This window comes from Pseudochaenichthys georgianus, chromosome 10, assembly GCF_902827115.2.
Source record: "Pseudochaenichthys georgianus chromosome 10, fPseGeo1.2, whole genome shotgun sequence".
Lineage (NCBI taxonomy): Eukaryota > Metazoa > Chordata > Actinopteri > Perciformes > Channichthyidae > Pseudochaenichthys > Pseudochaenichthys georgianus.
Window position 1 is genome coordinate 20353950 of NC_047512.1, and position 19964 is coordinate 20373913.

At 41.6% G+C, this 19964-nt stretch overlaps 1 protein-coding gene across 1 annotated transcript in view; it reads left to right on the top strand.

Moving 5' to 3' along the window:
• Positions 1 to 19964, top strand: part of dock2-like (dedicator of cytokinesis protein 2) — a 103049-nt gene that overhangs the window by 73558 nt on the left and 9527 nt on the right. The window contains exons 27-36 of the mRNA XM_034092425.1: positions 9114 to 9212; positions 9598 to 9692; positions 10506 to 10584; positions 10703 to 10803; positions 11093 to 11151; positions 11604 to 11752; positions 12033 to 12118; positions 12469 to 12625; positions 17086 to 17126; positions 19715 to 19805. Coding sequence (XP_033948316.1) covers positions 9114 to 9212; positions 9598 to 9692; positions 10506 to 10584; positions 10703 to 10803; positions 11093 to 11151; positions 11604 to 11752; positions 12033 to 12118; positions 12469 to 12625; positions 17086 to 17126; positions 19715 to 19805 — 957 coding nt within the window. The remainder of the gene's footprint in view (positions 1 to 9113; positions 9213 to 9597; positions 9693 to 10505; positions 10585 to 10702; positions 10804 to 11092; positions 11152 to 11603; positions 11753 to 12032; positions 12119 to 12468; positions 12626 to 17085; positions 17127 to 19714; positions 19806 to 19964) is intronic.

Genomic DNA, 19964 nt, shown 5'->3' on the forward strand with positions numbered 1-19964 from the left:
AATGAATAATGTCATCATACTTATAATATGTGTAATAAGTGAACACTAACAAAGTAAATACTTTTGTGTTCCCATGTTTGTGCAAGGGCTTTTGTAACTGTTCTGAGTTATGACACTCAGTGATGCAGCTGTGTGTATGGACAATGAGTTATTATGTGTGTTTGAGAGTGGTCCCTCGATGCAGCGTTTGCGTAAATGACCCTCCTGACCCCTCCCCCATCTGCAAATAACTGGTGATGCGCCATTGCAAAGTGGACTCACCTTGGGTTGTGTTTCAAATGACCTCTGATTAAGCAAGCAAAGGTGGTGTTGTGTGTATGTGCACATTACATAAGCAGTGAGAGTGCAGCAACACATGTGGCCTCAACATGGAAAACAACATACAAACGGTTACAAAGCATGATGTCATTGTACAGAAGCTCCAAGTGGATTTTGGAGTGGCAGATGAGAGCAGAATCATGTCATTGTCGAGGAAGAAGAGGAAGAGTACAGCATGTGAGCTGGAGGTGTCCTCGTTATTTCTTTCCTCTTCACATCCCTCCCTCTTTTATCTCTTGCTTCCTTAAATTTTGTAAAAACCGATGGTGTCTTTTTGTACTTGGTAATGTGGGTCTAAGGACACATTGATCTGTTTTCTGAACATGTTCGCAAACACACACACATGAAATGCATTTATTCATGCACACACACACAGACACCCATATTGCCTCAGAAAAGCACACAGTCACCTCACCCTGACACACACATCAACTCTAATTACATTATTATTGTGTGTGTCTGTGTGTGATACTTTTAAAAGAGCGGGTGGGAGATGAGCATGTGTCTGTGTGTCTACAGTCTGATGCTGCAGGCTTTCAGTGAGACTGTGTTTTGTAAATGTTCTATTCTATTTTTCAAAAATGAAACATTTGAGAGCAGCGTAATGACTTGCCACCTTGAGAGGGGGGAGGACTCCACAGACAGAACAACAAAGGAGAAAATAGTATTTAAAAAAAGGGAAAGGCGGTGGGTGGCGAGGAGAGCACCATGAGTCAAGATACAGACCCTAATTAGTTCTGTGAAAGGCATCAATGGAGCTAAAATAATTTGAGAGGATGTTATCATGTCCCCCTGCACTTTAACTTAATATAATATGTATGAACTTGTGTATTTGGCTGCATGACCCACTTGCTCTCTTTATATTTAATAGTCCTTTAATTGGCGAAATATCTTAAATATTGGCAATTCAATAAACCAAAATCATCCATGTGTACCTCTTGGATTACTTGAGCGACACTTGTGACTAACGTGACTCAGCAATGTGTGTTCCTCCTAACGGAGGAAACCCTACCGCCCAATTATTTAAATTATGATTGTCAAAGTTAATGCTTTAATGCTCCCTCTTAATTAAAAATGAATAATATGTTAATTATATTTAATTGCATCAATCGGGTTTCACTGTTTATCCCACTGGGCGTCTCTTGGTGAGAATGAACTTTAAACAGAGAATTCAAACCAATTGACATAAAGGGAGTCTTTGTAACTTTTGGAATAGGAAATAACACCTGGGGCATTTGCTGCAAGAGCCTTACTTTGATCTAAAGCTAATGGTTTTAAAAGTTAGCAAACCTCCGATTAATTCTTCTGTGTTGGTTATCTGACTTCATGTCTCTCGTCTAGGTGATCGTGACAAACTACACTGAACAAAAATATAAATGCAACACTTTAGTTTTTGCTCCCATTTTTCATGAGATGAACTCAAAGATCTAAAACATTTTCTATATACACAAAATAACCATTTCTCTCAAATATTGTTCACAAATCTGAAAAAATCTGTGATAGTGAGCACTTCTCCTTTGCCGAGATAATCCATCCCACCTCACAGGTGTGGCATATCAAGATGCTGATTAGACAGCATGATTATTGCACATGTGTGCCTTAGGCTGGCCACAATAAAAGGCCACTCTGAAACGTGCAGTTTTGCTTTATTGGGGGGGTCCGAAAACCAGTCAGTATCTGGTGTGACCACCATTTGCCTCACGCAGTGCAACATCTCCTTCGCATAGAGTTGATCAGGTTGTTGATTGTGGCCTGTGGAATGTTGGTCCACTCCTCTCCAATGGCTGTGCGAAGTTGCTGGATATTGGCAGGAACTGGAACACGCTGTCCTATACGCCGATCCAGAGCATCCCAAACATGCTCAATGGGTGACATGTCCGGTGAGTATGCTGGCCATGCAAGAACTGGGATATTTTCAGCCTCCAGGATTTGTGTACAGATCCTTGCAACATGGGGCCGTGCATTATCATGCTGCAACATGAGGTGATGGTCGTGGATGAATGGCACAACAATGGGCCTCAGGATCTCGTCACGGTATCTCTGTGCATTCACAATGCCATCAATAAAATGCACCTGTGTTCGTCGTCCATAACATACGCCTGCCCATACCATAACCCCACCACCACCATGGGCCACTCGATTCACAACATTGACATCAGAAAACCGCTCACCCACACGACGCCACACACGCTGTCTGCCATCTGCCCTGAACAGTGAAAACCGGGATTCATCCGTGAAGAGAACACCTCTCCAACGTGCCAGACGCCATCGAATGTGAGCATTTGCCCACTCAAGTCGGTTACGACGACAAACCGGAGTCAGGTCGAGACCCCGATGAGGACGACGAGCATGCAGATGAGCTTCCCTGAGACGGTTTCTGACAGTTTGTGCAGAAATTCTTTGGTTATGCAAACCGATTGTTGCAGCAGCTGTCCGAGTGGCTGGTCTCAGACGATCTTGGAGGTGAACATGCTGGATGTGGAGGTCCTGGGCTGGTGTGGTTACACGTGGTCTGCGGTTGTGAGGCCGGTTGGATGTACTGCCACATTCTCTGAAAAGCCTTTGGAGACGGCTTATGGTAGAGAAATGAACATTCAATTCACGGGCAACAGCTCTGGTGGACATTCCTGCTGTCAGCATGCCAATTGCACGCTCCTTCAAAACTTGCGACATCTGTGGCATTGTGCTGTGTGATAAAACTGAACATTTTAGAGTGGCCTTTTATTGTGGCCAGCCTAAGGCACACCTGTGCAATAATCATGCTGTCTCATCAGCATCTTGATATGCCACACCTGTGAGGTGGGATGGATTATCTCGGCAAACGAGAAGTGCTCACTATCACAGATTTTTTTCAGATTTGTGAACAATATTTGAGAGAAATGGTTATTTTGTGTATATAGAAAATGTTTTAGATCTTTGAGTTCATCAAGTGTTGCATTTATATTTTTGTTCAGTGTAGGTTGTAGCATGTCAACATAATTCCATTGTTTTTATCGCCATGTTCATGACTCTATGGCCCTTTCTCATTTCTCGAACTCCCCTCCTCGACTCCTATCCTCGATACTTAGTCCCGCCCACAGGAGATGCGAACAGAGGAGTCGAGGAGGGGAGCCGAGGAGAGAGGAGGGGAAGCAGCAGGCGGTTAGAGAAATGAGAACTCCTCTCCTCTGAGCGGTCATTTTAAAGAGACGTCCATTAATGATGACAGAAGGCACAGCAGCCCTCTGTCTGATGGACAGATGTGTTCATGATGACTTATATATTTACTTTGATTCATTCACAGTGCGGTATAATGAGACAATAACAGGCTACAGAAGCGGACACGCACACACATACACACACACACATATATATGTATATATTTATATAAATATATACAATTTCAGAATCAAACAGAGCACTCTCATAATAACGTAACACTATCAGAGACTGGATATATCCCCCCCCCCTCTCCCCTCTGGTCGCTACAATGAGGAAAATAAATTACGGGCCAAAAGTAAGCAGAGGACACCAAACCAACAGAGACCTGTCTGTCCGCTGCATCTACGCACACACTGTACCACACACACCTACACCACACACACACACACACACACACACACACACACACACACACACACACACACACACGCACATACAGCTCCTAAAACAGGCTACAGCCGTGGTGTATTTTATTGTGAAGCACTAAATGGTTTTAGAAAAATATCGACTCTTTGTTTGTAGATATCTACTAAACTAAAGCAAAAAGAGTAGGCCTGTTCTACTGAGTGATATATATTATACACACTGCTCTACTTTCTGCACGGACATCACAGCTGTTCTCACTGTAAACATCGCGTCGCGATGAAAGCAGTTAATAAAATAATATCCAGGGGATGCATGCAGAGCTGTCATTGGCTGAGATAAGTCCGGCCGTGCGTCACGACTCTTTGAAACATCTCTGTTGCCGGAAATGCATCCACGAAGGAGCCGTGGAGGACCCATCAGTGTATCCTCGGTTATAGCTCCTCCAGAGAGCCTCCTCGACGCTCGATCCTCGGTCCTCGAAGTGCATTTAGAGAAATGAGATGTCCTTCAACATGGCGCGCTAAAATTCATTTCCGGGTCACTACCGGAGGACTGAGGAGTCGAGGAGGGGGATTTGATGAAATGAGAAAGGGCCTATGTGTCGAGGATTGAGTCCATGCACAAGATTTACGTTCCTTACTTTAGATTTACTAGGAATTTGTTCAAACATTAGATGATGCATTGATCATAGGGTGTGGAAACAGTATCTTTAATGATGTTGCGTTGTTGCTGTAATGATACTAAAGAAGGTGGTGCACGATGGATGTCTGCTGAAGGAAGGAGAGACAAAGTGAGCCGAGGGCCAGCTTTAAAGCCTGTGAGGTGAAGTATTTAGTAGCTCTTTACTTTTGTGCTGAGCAGTATAATAAACATTTAAACCTTGGAGAGGATCCTTGCAAGGCTTACATTTATTTCTAGGCAGGCAGGTGCATTTTCAGGTTATTGTAATTGTTATGCATCTTTGCAATTACAGTTATTAATACATTATTAATGAGTCCAGCTTTTGAAAATGCATAAGAACACGTCCAGCTTGAGAAAATGGATTTATAAAGAAGAGGAAAAGGAGGAGGAAGAGGAGGACGAGGAGGACGCAGACTTTGCCAGCATCTGTGTCCCGTTTTGTCACTAATCTCTTCAATGTTGCGTAATGCCTTTGCCTCAACAAGCCGCAGCTCTCTCTCTGCCTGTCAGGAGTTTCATCATTATACACGAGGCTCATACGGTTCCCTTATGTCTTTGAATAGCATATCATGTGTTGATGAAAAACCTCCATGTGTGAAGACACCAACAGTTTATGTTCAGATATTTGGGCCCTTGAGCATTTTTGTTTTGAGTTTATGCGTTAGAGGAGATTGAAAGCATAAGTCCTCAGAGAAGACCAATTACACAGAAGTAGGGCAATACATCACGTGAGGTACACACACACACACACACACACACACACACACACACACACACACACACACAGTCACACATAATAAACATAGAGAACATGAAACCAGAAACTGTGTGTGTGTGTGTGTGTGTGTGTGTGTGTGTGTGTGTGTGTGTGTGTGTGTGTGTGTGTGTGTGTGTGTGTGTGTGTGTGTGTGTGTGTGTGTGTGTGTGTGTGTGTGTGTGTGTGTGTGTGTGTGTGTGTGTGTGTGTGTGTGTGTGTGTGTGTGTGTGTGTGTGTGTGTGTGTGTGTGTGTGTGTATCAACCATTACACACTAGGGAGGCATAGGAGCAAGAGAGAGCGGTGAGAAGGAGAGGTTTTTCTGCTTGCTCCTCCCTGTTGGTGTTCTCATTCATGCACTGTCGTATAATAACATCATTTTAACACTTGCTATTAGGGCTGTGAGTCTTTCAGGATCGATTTTTGATTCAGTGCATAGAGTGCTAAGTTGAGAATATACTCCATTCTGCTTGTGGGAAATTACTGCACAAAAGCAGAGTAAAGAGTGTATAAGATTGTAGAATTGTTCTATTTGAAAATGGGATATCAATCGATTCTCAATGACGTTAACTCCCTGGTTAACACACAACGGCATACATTAGACGAAATGCAACATTTATTTATGTTACACAGTGCATTTTTACTTAAAAAGTGTAACAGGATTTCTCTATTCTGTGACTTTTAGAATAACAAGTTCAAAATAATAAAAATCCCAAAATGAAATTGGTAGGCTTAGGCTGGCTGCCTTTTTACTTTTTAAGAAACTTGCACATTTTCAAAAATCAATTGAACACAAAAACAATGTGAAACTCGTATTCTGCTTGTTTTCTTTTGTTCATGTTGTGAATGATTTCAGAATCATAAGATGTAAGAATTTCCACTCTTACATAAATCCATTTCCTCTCATCCCTCCTTGCTGTGATGTTGGAAAAATGGACAAAAAAAAGTATATCTCTGTTGAGTTTTCCCTACAGTGACATGAGGACATTTTAGTGACTCTAAGACAAAATGTAAGTTCAATATTATCCTTGTTCCCTCTATAGTAACTTTGACTTGCGTTGAAGGAGTAGCGAGAGAGGAAGAAAGAGAGATTCAAGGAGAGAGTGTGCTGACAGGGGGTGTTTCTCAAGGACGCTTGCTTGGTAGCACGTCTTCCGAGTCACTTGCTTCAGAAGCGAGGAAAGAATCCTTCCTAGCCTCGGAAAACGAAGAATTGTGGAACAGGTGTGCAGGTGTGCGTCATATGCGAGGCCCCGCCTTAGATGGAGCGTGATTTCCGCCAAAGATTTGGAAATTGGTCCGTGCGCAAAGCATTGTGGGGATTTTAAGACCGCAGAGTCTACACATGTGCAGCCTCGAAATTTCTCGCTACGAAGTACGCCGGTCTCGGTAGAATTCCAAGTATGCTGGACAAGGGAACAGTCCTTCGGCGGGACTCGATGACGTAGTATGCTTGAAATAGTGGCTCTGGAGCAGCCTTCCTCGACATTGAGAAACACCCAGGGCCTCTTGTGTCACTGCACTGCACTGCAGGAAGAGAGTTGAGTGGAGGGGGAGGAGGACACACACACACACACACACACACACACACACACACACACACACACACACACACACACACACCAGATAACATACACTTGTAGCTGAACAACTTTAAGTCCAAATGAAAACACTTCCCTCTATGTGCTCTCATTTTAGTTTGAGTTGTACAAAGTGAAAATATGTTTCAGTGTGCATACATGACTGAACAAGTATGTTTTCTTGTAAGAATGCAGGCAAACACACACACACACACACACACACACACACACACACACACACACACACACACCCTGCCCATTTTGATCGGATGCAAGCTGTCACCACGTTAGACGCCGATCATCTTTCATCTTTAATTGGCTATCCATCATCCTTCATCTCTGTCTTGTGTTCCCCTTTTGTGCCAAAAACTCTGGAGGATAATTTCACTCAAACCTTGGCTGCTGAGATGAAACAGAAGTTCCTGCACATCTGCCATGTTTTTAAAAAAAGGTTTGCGAACCTCATTCCAGCAATTACGCACAGCAGAGGGAAGGATCAGAAAACATTAATGTAAGGTGGAGGAAAACAAACTGACAGCAGGTTTAAGCAGGGCACACTGGACCGTATTTCTGTTGCTCTGTCCTCCTGGTGCAAACCCTTTTATGTTGAAAACGGCATTGTTTCACTGAAATAGCGTCAAAATCGGAAACTGCCATTAAGAGTCAGATTCTTAATGAAATCCACTAAAACAAAGTACTTCATGGTAGTGGTCAGCTTTTTTTTCATTTTCTTTAATTTCCACCAACAGTTTTCAATTTTAGTCCAACCATGTTTCATTTCAGCTTTCCAATTGGTTATTTTTTGTTGGCTTGACATCATTTACAAAGGCCAAAATAGACTGTATATTCCTAGAGAAAAATACAGAAAGTAGAACCAGACAAATGTCTAGAGCAGATAGAAATCAGATAATTTGAATGGTATGATGGTTAAATGACAGGAATATAATGTTTAATTTTTGTTATCTTTGCAAATTCATTTTACATTCATGCCATTGGTCATTTCTGTTCTCTTCTGATTAGTGCAGCGGAGTTTTTATGCAGTTTTTTCATCTGTTTTCTTCTCCTTTCTTGCCTGCCGCCCCTCTCAGCCTCTGGTTGTGGAGGTTTTGCACTAAATTTTCCATGAATGTTCTGTTTATAATCCAGCTCAAGGATTCTTTTCTCAGCATAAGCAGCTTCACACACATTTCAAACTTGAAACTTGTTAAAATCTTTTTTTTGCCTATCCTCATCTTTAATGTCTGTCTTACTTTCAGAGTAACGCTTGCTTCTTCTCCCTCCTCTCTCTAATCTCTTACTCTTCATCACTTTCATCTCCTACATCCAATTCTCCTTTTTACCAGTCTCTGTGTGTGTTTTTGTGCACAGTTTGCGCCTTGGGACATATTCAGAGAAAAGTGAACATAATGAGGTTTGAATATGTTATCAAGTAACACTGAAAGAAATCTGCAGTATGTAAACTTCCTCCAAAATGTCAGCATTCTCATATGTTTTGATGTGACAAGATTTGCTTAATATGTTGTTTATATTAATCCATAATAATCACACAAATTTTGTGGTTCACAAAATCATGTATTTCATATTGTATGAACGAGACCTTTATGTTGATGCTCTGATTGACGTTGCGATAATTTGCCTCGAAAAGCTGCCGTTATAAGGGATTTTTGTTCTTTAACACTTTTTAACATATGCTGTAACGACCAATTATATTGCTTTAATGTCTATTTTTTGTGTTTGTATTGTATAGCATTTCAAAAAAAAAAATTGAAATCTTCCCCGGCGGCCGAGAGCCACAATTTAAACTGAAGATGCAGCTACTGCTCCTGGCAATGTCTATGTTTGTTGATAGTAATTATGGTAATTTGTGAATAATATTGCGGTAAAGGCTTGTCAATGCATACAGCATCTTTAAAAATAACATCACAGATCCTTCCTCATAGGCCTTATCCTCCATGTCCTGCATGTGAGGATGTTAATGCTGCTTGCACTTTAGTATAGATTGCAGCTCAAACTAGCGAGTGACAGAATTGCTCAGAGGTATTCTCTGAAATCTACCCCAGGCAGTCTTTGACATGGTATAGCAAGAAATGACCATCAGTGATTTAAACGTCGTTGGCTTCAGATGAATGGCACTTGGTTTAAGAGCAGCTGCACTGTGCCCAAAAAGTAATGATGCCTCTCTCTCTCTTTCTCTCACAATTTCCATTTGTAGTCCAGGGTGGTAGCCTGCATGACAGCTATACTCAGTCAGATGGATGATCGTCACTATGAGACATACATAGACACCTTCGCTGGATCCTCTGATCTGGTGGTGAGTATACAGACACCTGCAGATGTCAAAATGTTAAATATGTTGAATGTTAAATATACACTGATGGTCAAAAACAACTCCCGACTGTAATTAATTAAAAAAAAGTTTGATCGGAATCAGAATCAGAAACAGGTTTATTGCCAGGTAGGTTCACACATACGAGGAATTTGACTTGATATCATGTGCATACATAAAATATAAAACAAGAAATCTAACATAAAACAAAAAATCTTTAAGGACACCGTAATAAGATATAGTTAAATAGCAATAAAATAAAAGCAGTAATTTACATGGAAATAGAATGCTATGAATGAATTATAGGATATGAAACAAGAAATATGTGTGATACACTCACATTCTCATTCTTTTGTCCATTTCACTGCAGGACTTCCTGATGGAGTCCTTCATGCTTTTCAAGGATCTAATTGGGAAACATGTGTACCCCTCGGACTGGATGGCCATGATCATGGTACAGAACAGGTACTAGAAGCACACACAGACCTGAGATCTGAAACACCCTCCTACTTCTCCCAGGTCTCTGACAACAGAAAAGGCCACAACCGCCCCAGCCCAACCTGCTATTGGGTCGTTGAGGCTTGGTGTGTGTGAATTATATAAAATATTGTTGACATCCACACAAACCCACACAGGGAGAAGTTAGAGATAGCAAAGCTGGGGCTCAGGGCTGCAAAGATGAAAAAGGCTGATGTGACCAAAGCATTTATTAGTGAGCTGCTGTGGAATAGTTCTTGGGCTGTCAGCTAGAAGGAAGGTTACAACTGTGTCAGAGGAATAGAAAAGGAAAAGAGGTTAAAGTTAGAGTGAGGTGGAAGTAAGGACAGGTTGATAAGGAGTCTGCAAACGGGTTAGGAGAGGTAGAGAAAGTCACGCTTGAAAGACAAAGTAAGACAGAGGGAATGTCAGTTAGCGCCACGGTGAATAACCCTGACTGATAGATGAATAGCGCCCAGGTAGGATGGCTGGGGCTACCTAACTTTAGAAATCCATCAAGTCACTACTCACTGATACACCTGCTTACCGTTTGAAGCTGCTATCAGGATCCCAAACTTGTCTGAAATACCACTATGAAGTTGTGGGCCAGAGCTGCTGTCAAAGCTGTTGTTGTTTGATAAACAACAAATAAGGTGCATTTTTTATCATTAACGAATTTCCTCAATTTATTCCACATAAACATAGTTGTTTCCTTAAGGACATAGTTGTTTCCTTAAGGATGTGTGTTTGTTTTATAAAACAATCAAACAACTGCATCAGTACATTATTTTTGTCCATCAGAGTGTTCCTGAGAGCTATCAACACCTATGCAGACACAATGAACCAGAAGTTCCTCAATAACGATGACTTTGAAGTACAGGTAAGTGTGTATTTACAGGCTTTTTATAATATTGACAGTACCTTTATTTGCCTGATTTTATTTAACATAGATCTCTATTTTCTCCCTCTTCTGTTCCTTGCTCTTTCTACCCGTCTAGTTGTGGAATAACTACTTCCACTTGGCGGTGGCGTTTATTACCCAGGAATCTCTGCAGCTTCAGCATTTCTCGCCAACTAAGAGGAACAAGATTCTCGCCAAGTGAGAGAAGGGCCATTTCATTTCCTTATTTACCACAGTTACTGCCCCTGCTCTAATGAAACACTCAGTGATTTGTGATCTATTTTGGAGTCTGCATTTACCGTTTACACTCCCACTGTGCGACGCCTGTTGATAGACATTCCATTTGGTTCATGTTGGGGCAGATTAGCACAGCATTATATTTCCCTCTGGGATGTTCAGTTTCTGAAGGTGAAAATAACAGCATTCATCAAGACCATAATTCTTAAACCCATTCTCTTTCCGTCTCTATTTATGTGTCTTAAATCAGGTATGGTGACATGAGAAGACTCATTGGCTTCGCTATACGCGACATCTGGTACAAACTAGGTAAATAAATGTACTTTATACAAGTGTGGTTGCTTTTCTGCTTTTGGGAATGCAAATGTGTGTTTTCCTTCACAGCAAGATATACGTGTTTGAGTGTGTAGGTGCACAACAAAACCAAGGGGCCAGTGGAATTTGTTTTCTGTATAGCATGGTAATGAGGTTTCACAATGTCAGCACCTTTTCACATAAATACATATAACTTATTGCTTTTAAATAAAGGGCTACTTGGTATTCTGAGAAAGCTGCATGTACAGTACAGGGTGATTTCCTTGAAATAGGAAGCCGTGTTCCTTGTTGTAGAAGGATTTTTTATTAGGATGTGTTGGTGGAGGAAGACCTGGGGAATATTCCTGAGGACAACAATTGGAACAGGGGTGAACAAGGGGAACATTCAGGTATGTATGATGTTACTTGCCTTTTTCATAACGTGTGTGTTTGTGTGTGTGTTTCAGGCAGCCATAAGATCTGTTTCATCCCTGGCATGGTGGGTCCCATCCTGGAGATGACTTTGATCCCAGAAGAAGAGCTGAGGAGGGCCACCATCCCCATCTTCTTCGACATGATCACCTGTGAAAATGCACACTCTGGAAACTTCCAGAAGGTAAAACGCATCCATGCATACAGATATGTGTGAACCGTTATTGTTTGCTGCAGTGAAATATTAAGATTTAAAATGCAAACTTACTTTTGCATGTACCAAATACACACAGTGACACTGGCACACACACAGTGACCATATACATCGATTTCCTGTGACAGTGCATGAAAGTAAAAGAGACACCTTAATTATGCTTGCATAATAGATTTCTTCTTCTAGTCCTGATCTCATTTGTTTTCTCTTCTCCCCGTTTGCTCTGTCTTTCTTTGTCTTTCCTCTATAGTTTGAGAATGAGATCATTCTGAAGTTGGACCATGAGGTGGAGGGTGGAGGAGGAGACGAGCAATACATGCAACTACTGGAGACCATGTAGGCCTGAGTATTATAACTTAAAACCATAACGGCAGCCAATAATGCTTGAAAATGTAAACTTCTTCTGTAGATAAACGAAAAGCTACCAACAAAAGTAGTGAGTGTAGTGATAGTACTGCCAGAATATGGTTTTACATTTGAGAAATTATTTAAATTCTGGCTGGCCTTGCTTTGCTATTGTCTGAAAAAATGAATTCAGAGAGTGGATTTCCTGCTAACCCTCAAATGTTCAGTTTGGATTCACATCAGTGGTTTACCAGGAATACACTCACAACATTTTCAGCATAAAACACTGAATTTAAAGGGCATATATTCTGATGATTAACTCACGGATGCTTGTCTTCCAGCCTGCTGGACTGTGCAGCAGAGAAGCCCCCACTGAGGCCACAGGTACAGCACTTTGTCTCCTTGGTGAAGGGACTCCTCATTCGTCTCCTTGACTACCGCACCGTGATGAACGATGACAGCCGCAACAACCGCATGAGCTGCACCGTCAACCTTCTTGTAAGTCCCAAATATTCAAATCCCTCCTCCACTAGCCTCCTCACTTGTTACTGAAGTGAGCTTCAGTAACAAAATATGGAGTTAGGACTAGGTAAGCAGTTATTTCCTTTAATAGTTTCATCATAGTTTTGTTTTGTACTCTGCAGTCTTTCCAAATCTCCTGTAAGCTTGGCATGTGTCTCCATGGATTTGCATTTATTGACACCTGCCTCGTGATTCATGCACTGTACTTGGATTATTGAAACTCACAGCAGATGTTCTGATCTCAGAAATACACACACACACACACACACACACACACACACACACACACACACACACACACACACACACACACACACACACACACACACACACACACACACACACACACACACACACACACAAATCAATAAACTTATTATTCATTGAAAGACTACTATATTAAGAGACTAGTAGGTGAGTTTGTCCCACAGAGACCTTAGTCAATAATCTCATCCATGCCAGAAGGGCCACACCGATTGAAGACTTCATTATGCAACACTGCTAGTACGTCTTGTCTTTCATGCCAAGGTCTTTGTAGGCCTTTTCCACTTCTGATTTGTGTGCAAATTGATCTAAAGAAAAGGATTCATCTCTGTCTGGTCGCATGACTGTTTTTGCAGAGGGTTGCATCAGCTCCTGTCTGCTACACAGCTTCCCTCTCATGTGATCTCCTAATCAGATTCTCCTCCACAGTATACTCAAGTTTAGTCTACCCACCTAAGATCCTCTCTACATCAGATTAGGTCATATAATTCTTCCTCCATGCATTTTGCTTCTTTTATCTCTCTTTTGATATGGATTCTTTCCAGAGATTTGTTTTTGAAGATATTTCAGAGGAGTATGAGTTAATTATGGGTGGTCGTGCTCGTGTTGGTATCTTATTATGTGTTATTTTACCATTAGGAGTTGAGGCTGTTGGCACATGCCAGAGATGTTTAGCTTGTTGCCCATGACAGCTGCCCATTAGCTAGTCTCTTTCATTTGTTTGGCAAGCTAAAATAAATCCCTCACACTGACTTCACTTAGGGCGTGCACTTTCATACACACAATCACGTAGGTATTCATGCTCCCTCATGCAAATGCGCTTTTAATGAAACACCTGTACTCTTGTACACAGACATACAGTACACACAGCTCAGGCTAAAATAACCTCTGCTAACATTGTGCTAAAGAAGTTCCAGAATAACTTTAAGCCACCAAAAGATGGACTTTTATTAATCCCTCGTGGGGAAATTGTTTCTCTGCATTTGACCCATCCTAGTGTTAGGAGCAGTGTGCTGCCATTTTGAACGGCGCCCGGGGAGCAGTGTGGGGAACAGTGCCTTGCTCAGGGACACCTCGGTAGCACTTGGTCTTGCCGGGACTTGAACTGGTGACCTTCCAGTTGCCAAGCCAAGTCCCTATCGACTTCGCCACCACCGCCAAAAAAAGCCTGTTTGCGTGATTATCTTCATTTAAGATTTACATATGAATTTTTAAATGCCATGTGGCTGTGAGGTAGTGCCGTCATCCTTCAATCGGAAGGTTGGGGGTTTGATCCCAACCCCTGCAGTCAACATGTCGATGTTTCCTCGCGCAAGATATTTAACCCCTAGTTTCTTCCAATGTCATGGCCAACCGTGTGTGAATGGCACATTGCTCTGTATGAATCCGGTGTGAATGATGATTTCTAAATATAAAGCGCCTTGAGGTGTCGTAAAGACTGGATAAAGGGCTGTATAAAATACAGTCCATTTAACATTATCCTTGTGTATGTTCATTTAGGAACCATGTAGAGAAGTCTCTCATTGTACTGTGTATTTGTGGGATTCGTTCAAAATATCTGTCGATGGTGGTCGTGAACTGCATGTAAATAGCCCAAAAATTGGCTACTGAAGTTAAAATGCAAAAAACAATGATCTATACTAGCGGTTTTCAAAGTGTGAGGCGCTCCTCCCTGGGGGGTCGCCAGAGAGCTTCAGGGGGGGCGCAGCGTGAGAAAAAAATAAAGACTATTAAAGTGTCACTTGCACACCTTTGGCTGTCCGTGGAGACCGAGTTCCCCCACCTTGCCAAAAAGGCTATAAAAGTGCTCATTCTCTTCACCTCCACCCAGGGGCGGACTGGCCATCTGTAGGGATGGGTATCGAGCCCCGGTATTAAACGGGCCCCGGGGCTGAATTATTAAAGACCGTGGTACCGTTAAGCTCCGACATTAACGGTCTTTTTATCGGTACTGGAGACATGTAAAAAATATATATATATGTATTATTGCTACACAAACATTATATTGCAGTTTTAGTGTTGCCAACTCCGTTTCTAATGTGCAAAAAGCGTCTTTTTAGTATTTTCGATCTTTCAAATCCAGGCGAGAGATCTCTCTCCCCCGCCTGCTTGCGAGGGGGCGGGCAGTTTACACACACGCAGATGCTACATGCAGCAACACACACACACACACACACACACACACACACACACACACACACACACACACACACACACACACACACACACACACACACACACACACACACACACACACACGGAGGAGATGGCGGAGAGAACGCACTCCGAGGTGTGGTTAAACTTTACCCGTCTCGATGTGGACAATCCTCGTTACCAAAAGTGCAATAAGAGTTTAGCATGTAAGGGCGGTAACACGAGCAATTTGTCTAAACATTTAGCAAAAGTGCTCCAGATCCAGACGGAGAAATGCACCGGAAGTAGCTCTGTAGCCCCCCCCATCCACGAGTAACGTTTCCACGTCAGGTGTTATGTATGCTAGCAGCAACACACGGAGTTAACTCAATTATACAAACATGGGTTAATGATTAGAGGTAACAGAGTTATTTATTTGTTAAAGTTTCAGCTATTCTGTTTACAATTCTGTCATCAGATTATTTAACACAATTTGTTAAAACATTGTTGTTTCTTCTGATGTGAAATATTATGTATTTAATTTAAATAAAAAGCAATGTTAGTTTTGTTCACAATTTGTTTAGTTAGTTTACCTTATTTTTTTCTCCAAAAGAACCGATAAGAGTACCGTTAAAAGACCGGACCGATAAGCGGTATCGATAAAAGTAGTAGTACCGTTAAAACCTTAACGATACCCATCCCTAGCTATCTGTGTGTTCTGGAGAATCACAGAATGGCCGGTCGTCAGCGGGCCGTTTTTCGGCCGGCTCGGTTCGCTGATGGCCGGCACCGCCCTTTATTTTTTATGTTTTTAAACTGCATCATTTCAGTTGCGCTGACAGGCGACAGAGGTCCGTTCAGCGTGCCGTTTCCACGCAGTGAGGCTCCCCCCGTTGACAGTTCACTAGCGTACTCTACCAATTTGTGTGGGCTGGGCTGGGCTGGGTGAGATTCCAGGGCAGATTTTTTTGTCCCAGTCCACCCCTGCCTCCATCTACCTGTGTCACTGCGGGTTTTCCACATTGACTTTGATCAAAAGCAAGTACCGGTCAAGGCTGCAGCCAGAGGATGATCTGCGTTTATTCCTGTCTACATTGCATCATCCGCCTGTGCGCATCAAAGACGCAGACTCATTGTTCCCACTAAAGTAGGGGTGAGTGTAATAAGGAGCCAAAGTTGACGTTCAGTGTGTGGCCGGGAGAATATAAAAAATGTTTAAAACATAAAGATAAAAAGGTTTAAAAAAGTTATTGTATTAAGGAGGTGACACTAATCAGCCAATCAAAACGGTGCAGTCAGTGAGCACGATAGATTCAAACACACACACAGACACGAGACAAGAGGAGAGAAACAGCAGTGAGTCATTTCAAATGGCGTGCTCAAAAAAGAGAAAGGAGACAGCGAAAACAGAGCATTTAATGACATTCTCTCTTACTGGACCTCTTAGAAATGCAATTGAATACCCCTGCATTATAGCAACAACAATAATAATAATAATAATAATAATAATAGCAATACTAATTGGGAGGGGGGGGGGCGCGGCCGTTCTTATGTTCTCTGAGGGGAGGCTCACCTTCCCACACTTTGAAAACCCCTGATCTATACTATATGATCTTTGAAAAAAATAGAGCAAATCAATATTAATAGGCATGCAGTCTCCTTTGACTTCACAGTGAATTTCAATGCGTTATTTTTTCTTTTTGTGTCTACTCTTGTGTCTGCCGGCTCGCGCTGGTGATCGGTTCGTTTCACTCCTCTGGTCTCCATAGATGTCATTAAACTTCATTAAACTGGGAGTTTGTGCTGCTTATCTAACAAGCGCGCATAAACACACTCCCACACACTAACACACATACAGGCAATCAGAAGTATTTCAAATATAACGCACACATACATCCATTTAGACAAATAATCTTCCACGCAAATACAAAGAGTTAGTGAGTTAGTGCAGCATTTATAAATGACCTTAAGAATCTCACACACACACAGACACATCAATGTGGACTGACACTAACCGTCTTCTCCTTTCTATTTCACAGAACTTTTACAAGGACATCAATCGTGAAGGGATGTATATCAGGTATTTATGTGCTGAATTTGACATGAAATACATTTAAGTGGTGTGTTTCCACATTGTAGATGGTGTGTGTGTGTGTGTGTGTGTGTGTGTGTGTGTGTGTGTGTGTGTGTGTGTGTGTGTGTGTGTGTGTGTGTGTGTGTGTGTGTGTGTGTGTGTGTGTGTGTGTGTGTGTGTGTGTGTGTGTGTGTGTGTGTGTGTGTGTGTGTGTGTGTGTGTGTGTGTGTGTGTGTGTGTGTGTGTGTGTGTGTGTGTGTGTGTGTGTGTGTGTGTGTGTGTGGATCCATAATCTGACAAGGGATTATATGAGTCCCACTGAATTAATGTCAGAATCCACAGGATCAACTCTTGGTCTGACTGGAGGGCGAGGAGATAAAAAAAGAGAGACATGATTGGCAGGGAGGGAGAGAGAGGGGAAAATCCAGATCCGTCAGGTCCCACGTGCATTTCTGGCGGTGGCTTATGGACCTAATTAGTTATCTGTGTGTTCAGATGTGAGCTCAGCTCTGTGGTTGGTCAGAAGCCTTCGTCTCTCATGTGGAGAATATGGTTAACATTTGGCCGGCTCCCTAGTTTATCTTAGCATATACACACAGTTTAATGGAATCAATACATTAGTCAATCTAAGTTTATTTATATTGAATAAATTCACAAATTTGTCTCAGGAGGCTTTACAGTGCAATGTGAGCATGCGACATAAATGAACATTAGATAACTACATATAGCATGTGTTATGTTATTATTACACAGTAGCTATATTACTCAAGGCCATGCGTGGATAATAAAACCACAAACTAATTAGGTTGTGGCTCAGGGTGTGAATTATGGACCATAACATTAGCATCTTAATTGCTTACATTTATATTTTAAATGATACAACAGTTGACTACTGAATATTTCCTTTAATGAACTGTATTATTTATCTATCTCTAGTGTTCATACTAAACTATTTGTTTGCAGCAAGCAGAAGTAATGTACCTTTCTTTACTGATAAGTCAGGTAACAACTTTCTTAGAGGTCATTTAGAACTATGAATTTAGAAAATGTTTTTCCAAACTATTAATTATTATTATTTAGTTGTATTATCTTTGTTGGGCTGTCTCACTAAAATAGACAAATTATTAAAAAAAAATCAACTCTTGAGTTTCACCTTCAGTAATTCATAATATTGTTGCACACAAAAGTAATAATCAATTAATAGAATGTATACTGACTTTTTAATGTACTACATTTGTCACTTCTTTTATGCAAACCCACCAAATGCTGTACTGAAAACCTCTCATGTGTATAGAGTGTGGAAATGCCTGTTTAAGTCACACTTCAAAGAGAGACGGCTGTAGTTTTCTGCATTAAGGCACTAACCAGCAATGTTTCTGGTGAACAATTCAACCATAGCTTTCTGTGTTTCGATTGTGTGATTGATTCATATCACTTCATGTTAATTAGAGGGCAACATTAGATTGATCTGAAATGAAATACGTTTTACAAACCTAATGTTCCTGTAATAGATTTCCTAACACCCAGATATGGACTAATTAAAAGCTGACTCCTGCCAATGCAATTTGAAAACCACCTGTGATTAACAGACCCAGGGAGATAGAGGACGAGAGGGAGGGGAATAGTCAGGGAGGGAGAGAGAGAACAGGAAGCATAAATAGAAGAGAGACCAAGAGACAAACAGTGAAGGGTGAGTCCAAGCTTCTCAGAAAACAACAACACTCAAACGTTCACTGGGTCTACCATAGCTTTTTCCTGCGTGCTTCTCCACAATGTAACTATTATAATTATAAAGCCAATCACCAGCATCTTTGTACAAGCATGCTACATCATTGGCTCACAAACGATGATATTTACTCCTTATTGTGGTATTGGAATAAATAAATAAATAATAAATAACAAGGATTATTTCTATACTCGATAGTTTTGAAGTAATTTGTTCGGTGACTAAATTGATCAAAGTTTAGTACCTGGCCCAATTCTTTTAGAGATTAAGAGGAAATGGAAGGAAGAAGATGACATGAGGTTCAAAAAAGAAAGCGAGACCCTTCAACATGTAGCCATACACATTAACCCTAAGGGGGCATCCATACTGCACAAGCATACAGAAGAGTTCTCATTTGAAAGCATCTACTGTAGAGGCCACTGCTTACTTGCTTCGTCATCAATGCCTTAGCAAGAAAGTGTAGCCTCTGGCGATCTGGCAGAATGTTTTTTTCCCGACAAGAAACAAAAATCAATCAAACCTGAAGCTGTAAAATAGTAAATGGGTTCACTAGCAGCCTAATGCCCCCATTGTCCTCCTGTCGGGCTCATAAAACATACTGTGGCTACAAAACATCTGACTTTTTACAAGACATACTTTGAATTGCCCTTCTGTTTGTTTGCATGAGTATGTCCTGCATGACCTTTCTATGTTGTGTACATATTCCAGGGTAGCTATATGGTGTGTGTGAGCATGAGACACATTGAGTGAGAAAGTGACACACTCTTGATTAATGCTGCCCAACAGTGTCATCTAGTGGATTGGTGCAGAAGCTGCATATTACATTTACTTGACCTCTGTGAGTGTGTTTTTACACGTGTGTTCTCAGGTACCTTTACAAGTTGAGGGACCTTCATCTGGAGGGTGAAAACTACACGGAGGCAGCATACACACTGCTGCTCCACTCCCGCCTGCTTAAGGTAGGACACACACACACACACACACACACACACACACACACACACACACACACACACACACACACACACACACACACACACACACACACACACACATAAAGAGGGATATGTTGGCATTGTAATGCTGGAGCTAGTGTCTTGCTCTGTCTAATCACTTGT